This window comes from Bison bison, unplaced genomic scaffold (genome assembly GCF_000754665.1).
Source record: "Bison bison bison isolate TAMUID 2011002044 unplaced genomic scaffold, Bison_UMD1.0 scf7180017864516, whole genome shotgun sequence".
Classification (NCBI taxonomy): domain Eukaryota; kingdom Metazoa; phylum Chordata; class Mammalia; order Artiodactyla; family Bovidae; genus Bison; species Bison bison.
This window is the reverse complement of record NW_011495069.1, coordinates 8,284,102-8,293,111: the sequence shown is the minus strand read 5'-3', so window position 1 is coordinate 8,293,111 and position 9,010 is coordinate 8,284,102. Positions and strand designations below refer to the sequence as shown.

The 9,010-nt window shown below is 50.0% G+C and overlaps 1 protein-coding gene across 3 annotated transcripts in view; it reads left to right on the top strand.

Moving 5' to 3' along the window:
- The first annotated feature begins 38 nt into the window (after nt 1-38).
- Nucleotides 39-9,010, top strand: part of PAQR7 (progestin and adipoQ receptor family member VII) — an 11,098-nt gene continuing 2,126 nt past the window's right edge. Inside the window, exons 1-4 of one of the 3 annotated variants that reach the window (XM_010830082.1) lie at nt 39-181; nt 4,227-4,322; nt 6,111-6,199; nt 8,908-9,000. In XM_010830082.1, the coding sequence (XP_010828384.1) occupies nt 8,929-9,000 (72 nt within the window). In that variant the 5' untranslated portion in view covers nt 39-181; nt 4,227-4,322; nt 6,111-6,199; nt 8,908-8,928. Of the gene's footprint in view, nt 182-2,075; nt 2,623-4,226; nt 4,323-6,110; nt 6,200-8,907; nt 9,001-9,010 lie in introns of those variants that run through there. The other 2 variants (XM_010830084.1, XM_010830083.1) reach the window with 2 other exon arrangements.

Below are 9,010 nucleotides of genomic sequence, written 5' to 3'. Positions count from 1 at the left end.
GGCGGGATCATCCAGGCCTGGGCAGGCGGCGGCGGTGACAGGGTCCTGAGCCCCGAACCCAGAGTCTGCGACCAGTTCTCCCCCGACTCGGGGCGGGGCCTCCGCCCGGCCGCCCCCTTTTATCTGCGCTCCGGATGCCTGGATGCCGAGGGCAGCCTCTCGCAGATCGGCTCGGCCTCAGGTACCCGGCTGCCGGAGAGCTGGCTGTGTTGGGCAGCGGGGCCGGGCGGGGCGCAGGGTGCATCCGAGACTCGGGGTTGGGTGTCTTGGTTTGGGGGGGTGGCGGGCGGGGAGAGGCATGTGGGGAGCGAGGGAAGACCCACAGGACCGCGCCGGCAGAGAGGGAGCATCTCCCGCTGGAGCGGGAGGCTGACTGTGAATCAGCTGGAGGGGGCGCCGCTGCGGAGAGACTGGATTAGGAGGAGCGGAGCTGGAGGGGGAGCCTCTCGGGGAGCAGCGGGAGGAGGCTGGAGGCCCGGGGCGATCAGAACCGCAAGGAGGAGAGGAGGCGGGCGGTGGGGCGAGCTGGCCCCGGGGAGGACCGCAGTGTCGGAGGACGATGGGCACGGACCATGCTCCTCCCACGGAAGGGGGAATCTAGGGAGATTCTGGGGGTGAAAGGGGGTGTGAGTACCTGGAACTGGGTGGTGTGACGGACTCCCAGTTGGAAAATCGGAAACAGTGGAAGAGCACGGCATGGGGCTCAGAGGGGCTCTCACTCCAAAGGAGCGCAGGTCCGTTGAGATCGGGGCTCCTTTGGTGTCAGGAGACTATAAGGGATTCCCCCCACTCGTTGAGGGACGCACTTGTCTCGAGACTATAGGCTTTGAGGACCTATAGGGAAACCAGAGGTTTCCCTGGAGCATCCGCCCACCATTACCCAACTAAGCCTGGCAGGAGTGAGAGGTCCGGTCAGACCAAGACTGGGGAGTTGAGTGTGGTATATTTTCAGGGCCTGGCTGCTCCTAGGGGGATGTCCGTGACATTGTAGAGGGACCCAGCCTCCCATCTTGGGGCTTATACCACCGCGAGGCCCCTTAGTGACAGGCTGCTTTTCCCCAGCTTAGTTCCCCTGCCAAGAGGTCAGTAGGGAAACTGGTCAGTGATAAACCCAGGTCCCTTTTCTGTCCCCATGTCCTGGGCAATTGTAGCTAGCTCACCTGGGCCTGCTTTCCTCCAGCAGGTGTTTCCCTGTCCTCAGAGCAGTTGTGAGTCTGAGACCCGCAGAGGAATTCCTTTAAGAGTGATTTATTTCATTCTGATCACACGGTTCAGTACAAATGGAGGCCCAAAGTGCAGTTACAAAAAACAAAAGAGGTTTCTGTTCAGTTTTGGAACACATGGAGGAGCTTTTTCTTTAAACTCAGTGGGAGGAACTGGAGAATTGGTTTGCATTGAGGGAGGTGACCTAGTTGCTGAGATATCAAGAAGCCAGCCAGGGATGAAAACTTTGCTTGTATAATCTGTGGCCAGTCACTGGGTGCCTGGGAGTTGACCGCAGTGGATGAAGGACAAGAGCACTGGTTTTGGAGTAAGATAGGCATGCTCTGTCATCCTGCCTCCCTCCGGGGCTGTGACACCAGCGTAGCCACAGGTTCAAAGAGTTGCTGAGAGGGAGAGGTGAAATGTGTGTAAAGCCATTGTAAACGATGACTGTTAGTGCCTAGTCTTAGTAATAATATTTCAGGTTCTGCCATATTGTGTTATCCTTGTCAGGACCTCTCAAGAGGGTTTACTTCTGACAGCCGCATTGTTAACACTGGCCTAGCCTTAATTGTTTTTGTCTGATGAGGTTAAACAGCCTTCCATGGCAAGATGAAGTTGTCTTTAAGAGAGTGTACTGAACTGTCAGGGCCCAGAGAAGCAAAGATGAATATTTTGCTTGACAGGAAGGAGGCAAAAGAAGTAGAATTATAATCAAATATACTTATAATAGATGCTATTTAGTAAGACTGTTATGGAGAAGGAAATGGCAACCCACTCCAGTATTCTTGCCTGGAGAATCCCACGGACAAAGGAGCCTGGTGGGCTCCTTTGGGGTCCCAAAGAGTCAGAGACAACTGAGCGATTAACACACACACAAGGCTGTTAAGCTCCGAGAGGGCACGGTATGAATACCCTTAGGTGTTACCCTTTAGCTGTTAATTAACTGGGCTATTAGTTCCCTGAGGGTGGTGTTTTAACTGTGTTGTTCACAGCTGAAGCTCCAGCTTCTGACACTGAGTAAGAACTGAACTGAACTGAAGCCTAAAACAAATACTGTTGGAATGTCTCAGGGCCTAAAGGGCCCTTTGAAGTCACCGGAGAATGCATTCTGTCCTTTGACATTTGGAGAAACAGGGCCAAGAACAGAAGGGACTTGTCAGGGCCACACAAGGATTGAGTAGCTGAGTCAGGACTAGAATCAACAAAGCTGGTGGAGCCAAAGCCGTGCCAGAGCCAACATCCAGCATCTGTGACTTTGTTTTTCTTGAGGTAGCTATTATTATTCTCAGATTTTAAATGGATAGGTACAGAGAGGTGAAGCAAAGTCACACAACTGGTAAGTTCCAAACCTGAAATCCCATCCTCACATGAAAACAAGGACCTGGCTTGTCTTGAAATAACTGCCCGAGGAAACAGGTGAGCAGATGCCCTCCCTGGGAGCAGCAGCTCTCTGCAGTTCTCCATGATTACCAGCCAGGGGGCTTCTCTCTGGGCTTTATTTATTTATTTTCCTGGGCTCAGGGGTATTTCATTTGTGTGGGTGAGCCCCATCAGGCAGCCTGTCTGCTTTGTTCACCATATGCCCCCAGCCCGGCACCCCTATGCCCCGCGTATAGTACTCATTGAGTAAAATCTGTGAGATTGGTACAACCCAGGGCTCTCCCACTCCGAAGCCCATTCACCACCTAATCCCCACAAACTGGCCTGCTGTTTTGCCCCCAGAGATATTAAGGAGCCTCTCTCTGACAGTGTGTATCAGGGGGAAACCAGGGGAACTTGGGGGGTGGCAAGCTTTGGTTGAGGAAGCAGGTGAGGAGGTTGACCTTAAGTTTAGAAAAGGGAAATGTGAATTGGAAGAGCTGAGGAGGTGGGAGGGGAGAAGAAGAAGATGATGCTCAGGCTGACAGAAGACTCCCCACTGGTGGTCCAGTGGTTAAGAATCCACCTGCCAGTGCAGGGGACACAGGTTCAATCCCTGGTCGGGGAAATTACCACATGCTGCAGGGTAATTAGGCCCATGCACCACAACCACTGAGCCCAGGTGCCCCAGAGCCTGTGTTCCGCAGCAAGAGAAGCCACTGAAATGAGAAGCCTGCACCCCGCGTTGGAGAGTAGCCACCATTCACAGCAACTAAAGTCTGCAAGCAGCAAGGAAGATCCAGCAGAGTCAAAAATAAGTAAACTAAAGAAAAAAAGACATCCCACTTGGGCCATGGAGATCCCAGTTCTGAAGTTCAGTCAAACCAGAAGGCTCCCAAACCTGCAAGACAGGCCACATATTACCGGCTAGCACAGTCTTCCACCTTTACCCTCCTGGTCAGGGATGGGGCTTCTGGGGCAGCTGGGGCTGAAGCCCCTTTTCTCTGGGGATTTCACTTCTCTTGGGTCAATGGGCAAGTGCAAGTCTTCAGGGCTCTGTGAATCCAGAGAGGTTACTCTGAATGGCCTTTGCTAAGAACACTTTAATTATTAAATAAGGTCAGTGTCCCCAGAAGTCCAAACTCCAGCCATATTGTCCTGGTCCCTAAATGTACCCTCAGAGGAAGGTAAATGTTTAAAGAGATACAGATAATTTTGTAAGGTCTCCAAACCCAGTGGAACCAGATATTGAGGCCTAAAAGAGCACTGAGATTTTTTTTAGAGAACCCAAAGCAAACTTTTCAACTTGGGAATGTTTTAAATACTAATATTCAGGCTAAGAATATTTCAAATACTACTACTATTAATAATTGATACTAATAATAGGAATAATTTACTGAATCCCTAAACTGTGCTAAAACTGTTCTCATAGATTTCATATTTGTAGCAGTCTATGAGGTAGATAATGTTAAAATTCCCATGAGGGGGCTGAGGATTAGAGACGGTAAGTCACTTGTCTTAGGTCACACAGCTAGTGTGTTATGGAAGCAGAAGTCAACTTGGTTTGTCTGAATCTGAAGTCCATCTGCTTCATGAGCCTTTATAGTGTCTGTTTTCTCCTTGATTCCTAACTTCCTTCCATTCTGCTTCCTACTGAGTAGGGGACAGAAGCCAGTCAAGTTTGCCTGATATCCATCAACCAGGCCCTGGACATTTGGTCTCAGCCCAGCTTTGCCTGCCTTGCCGTGTGATCTTGGGTAAGTCACAACATTTCAGCTAGCTCTCAGTCTCCCCAAATATTTCATGCAGAGGTTAACCACGAGCTTCCTTCTATAGCTGAGGCCTGGCTAGTGGGGGCAGAGTTCAGCCTGGAGTTGACCAAGGTAGTAGTGGTAATAGAGGGGAGGGTGGAGGGTGGAGGTGGTCTTTAGCCCCACCCTCTGGTGACATCACACAAGACACCTACAGTCCCTGGAAGCCCCACCCCTAGTGACCCTCACGTATGGAAGTGCCATCCAGTGCCTGGCATCTGGCGAATTTTTTCTGTTCTATAGCAGAAGTCATCAGCCCTAGTGTTCAAGAGAAACCCTTAGGTAACTAGTGCAATTAGGGAGACTTGGAGGGGGGCCCTGGGGCTTCCCAGGTGATGTTAGTGGTAAAGAACCTGCTTTCCAATGTTCGATCTCTGGGTTGGGAAGGTCCCCTGGAGAAGGGCATGGCAACCCACTCCAGCATTCTTGCCTGGAGAATCCCATGGACAGAGGACCCTGGCGGGCTACAATCCATGGGGTTGAAAAGAGCTGGACATGCTGAAGCGACTGAGTGTGGAGGAGGGCCATGAAGGTGTACTGGACGGGGTGGGATGCCTGGAACAAGACTGGGGTGGGCAAACTGCTCAGAGGATGCCTTGAGCCTGCCCTCTGGGTGTCCGCCCTCATCCTTCTGGTCATGCTAAACTCCTGCCCCTGCTTCTTTCCCCTGGATCCAGGGCCGCTTTCATGGAGTCAGGAGATGGGAACCAATTCTGAAAATAGAGCTGTTCACATGGAACTGGGCTGCTGGCTGAGGTCTAAAGGAAACAGGGCGACTAGACCTCTGTCATCCCAGGATCTGGTGTCTGGGTTCTGCGCTCAAAGTCCACTGTGTGGGGGGGAGGAGGAGAACAGTGAGTGAGCTATCCCCTGCTGAGGAGGTGGCTGTGAGCCAGGCTTCACTGGAACAGAGAGTAGGGAGCTGGTAACTGGGTGAGACTGAGGTCCTTGGATGCAAGTCAGCTGCTAGAAGCCTAAGGAAGCAATTTGCAGGAAAGGACCTAGTCACCTGCTTTAGAACAGAGTTTTCCAAAGTGGTTCTTTGGGATGCGGTTGGCTGTGACAGGAAGCAAGGCAACAGGAGTGGCTGAGAGTATCTGGGCTCTGCAGTCACAGAGCTGGGTCCGGATCCTGGCTTCACCTCTCTCTCTCTACCTCACAGGCTAGTTATGAGAGTTGCAACAAGGCTATGAGTGAGAAAGTGAAAGTGAAAGTCGCTCAGTCGTGTCTGACTCTTTGTGACCCCATGGACTATACAGTCCATGGAATTCTCCAAGCCAGAATACTGGAGTGGGTAGCTGTTCCCTTCTCCAGGGGATCTTTCCAACCCAGGGATCGAACCCAGGTCTCCTGCAATACAGGCAGATTCTTTACCAGCTGAGCCACCAGGCTATGAGTGAGCATATCGTAAACTCTTACTACATTTCAGCTAGCTTTATAATCATTACTGGGAAAGGAAATCCTTGGTCATGTAAGCTTGGCAAATGTATTGAGCTGTTCAAAAAGTATTTGGGTTTTCCCATTAACATCGTACGGAAAAACCTGAACGAAGTTTTTGGCCAATCCAATAGGTTCAACAAAGTGAAGCAGGCTCTTTGGTGCAGGCCTTCTCTGATCTTTTAATATGCTCTTAGGACTTGGGAAGTTCCAAGAGTGGGGATGGAGTGCTGAACTGGATGGGACAGATTTTAGGGAGCCAGGAACTAAGGCACTGCTGCATGTCATCATTCCCAGGCCTTTGTCCTCATGGTGGAATGGAAAGCTAGCCGAATTGGGCAACTCTCGGGAAAGCCTTCCTGTCTCTGGGCTCCTGTTTTCTCAAGGTAAAACAAAGGAACTGCATGAGATGCTTTCAGAGGCCTTTTCTTGGTTCCCTGAGGTTCTGAGTTGGGAAGACAAAGCTGTAGACAAGGGTGGAGGCCAGACTGTTGAGGTTAAAGACCTGTCTCTCGGGGAGGAGAAGAAATCCAATTCTGGCAAGTGGATTCAACCAGCAAGTGGGCTGGGGGGTTCTTGTGCTCTGCACAGAAGTGGCCCCACTACGGTCATTAGCAAGGTCTTGCTGATGAATTGGTTCATCAGCAGGGTCTGATTCCTAAACCTGCCAGGCCATCTTGGAATATGAAGTAGAAGACTCTTGTACTCCCCTGTTGTAGCACCTCCCATGTAGTGGTGTAATGACTTATTTAACTCCTACTTCGCTACCAGGCTGGGAAAGGTCAGAGGCCAGAGCTGACTCCATAATGTAATGCAGGAGGAACTAAGGGATGCAGATCAGGCTGGGGGTGAGGTGGAGTGTGGGCTGGGGGTGGCTTGATGTTGCCTTTGCACAACAAGCACCCTGTGTTTGCTTGGACTATGTGCGAATTACTGGGGCTTTGGGGGTGATCATGGTGCTGCTGATGGCGGAGAACTTGAGTGCTTTATCTTGCCCAGATTTCTTGCATTTTAGAATGACTGGTGCAAAGGAAGTTGCAGTAAATATCTGATGAATGAAAAACAGTAAGTTTGGTTGCTGCGTCCATTAAGCTTCTTGGGGAGAATTTGAGGGAGGGGAGTTGTCTGTCTAGCTAGTTGTCTGGATAGTTTATCAATACATATTTGATTTAATGAACGGCACAGTGAGTAATGATAAGCCTGAATTAAGCAACTAGTATCAGGCAAAAACAGTATATAATTATTAAATTATTAATAGTACTTGCCACCTTGACTGCAGAGGGCAGTTTTGGGACGTGGTTAAAATTACAAACTGAGAGACTTCTCTGGTGGCCCAGTGGTTAAGACTCCATGTTTCCAATGCAGGGGCTGCAGGTTCGATCCCTCGTTAGGGAACTAAAATCCTACATGCTGTGCAGTGCTGTCAAAAAATAAAATAATAGTAATAATAATAAAAAGACTGCAAACTGAATTTATATCATGCCTTTACTGCTTCTTAGGCAGGGTACTCAACTTCTCTGTGCTTCAGTTTCCTTGTCTGAAAAATGGGCATATGATAGTACCTATTTCATAGGGTGTTGTGTTGATTAAATAAATCAAATATGCATAAATTGCTTAAGACACTGTCTGGCACATAGCACATGCTGTGTAAGCATTTGCTATGCTTTGGTTTCCTCTCTATAACCTCTACCATATTATGAAGTTCCTGAAGGCAAGGATCAAATTCTTTTCCACTCTCTTCCCACCCTACACTCTGGGACCCAGCACAGGACATGAGGCAGAGAAGGAGCTCAGTAAGTGTTTGCTAAGTGAAAAAATGAATGAATATGTTTTAAATGATAACTTGTATAATCCACTATAGATCTTCCACAGGGGAAAGTGAGGGGGCATTAAGGAGGTGGCAGCTTGTACTGGTCTTAAAGGACTTCAGTAGAGGGAAAGGAAGTTGGCACAGGGTCTCACATTTGGGTTAGGTGGAAATGAGGGTGGGAGCAGGTCATGGGGTCTTGAATGCAGGGTGAGGGGTTAGATTGGATTTATTTGCAGTTAGCAGTGTGGAAGGTCTAGAGGCAGGAACTTCAGCAGGGGTGGGGCCAGGGCTGTTTTTATAGGATCAGTTGTTACTAGGGACTTGCAGGGGGAAAAGCGGCTTTTTGAGTTGGGCCTTCAAGGCTACCAAGTATTATCAGGATGCTATTATGCTGATTTTTCATTCCACAAGCATGAAATGAATGAAAATGAGCACCAGCTACCTGCGAAGCACCAGGGGTTCACAAAATAATAAGACAAATAAGCCTACCCTGGAGGAGCTTGCATTAACAACTTAATGCCTATGAGAAATGTTATAATGGTCAAAGGACTGTGGGCATTCGAATAGAAGGGTCAGCATCAGAGGACTGGGGGGCCAGGGAAGCCCGGGAAAATATCACAGAAGAAATGGGTTTTGAGTAATGACTAGGAGCTTGCCAGACAGGCAAGATGAGGTAAATGTCTCAGATGGAGGGAACAGCTTACCCAGAGCTACAGACATGTGAAACAGCAGGTCCAGGGGCTTGATGAGGCTGTGGCTGGGTGTGATGTGTGCTGTGGTTGAGTACTAAAGCTGGGAAAGGCAGTAGGGACCAGATCATGTAGGGTAATGAGGGTTAGTGGGAGACCCAGGCCATTTGGAAGAAGCTAAACGTAGAGGTAGCAAATCTGTTCTTAGCAAGGACATTGTCACCACCATGTGAGCACTGACGGCAGCATGAACACTGGAAGAAAACAACGGGGGCTGCTGCATGGAGCCTGGACTGGAAAGGAGTTGGCTGACGTAGTGGCCTCTAAGTAACGCCTGCCTCAAACATTTATTGAGCACCTTCTATATGCCAGGCACTATCCTAGGCCCTTGGGATAGATCAAGGAGCAAAAGAATCGTGAGTCAGAGCTGAGCTCTCTCTGAGGACAACTCTGCTCCTTTTTAACTCAGTGTAGGGATAAGGGGGTAGGGAAGATGGAGAAAGAACTGGGCAGCAAAGCCCCCCCAGTTGCTGCTCATGGGGCAGGAGGGTGAGGACACCAGCTCCCTAACTTTGCTCGGGCCTCTCTCTTCCAGCCCCCTGCCCAGCCCACAGCCATGGCCACAATCGTGGCCCAGAAGCTCAGCCACCTCCTGCCCAGTCTGCGGCAGGTCCACCAGGAGCCTCAGGCGTCCGTGG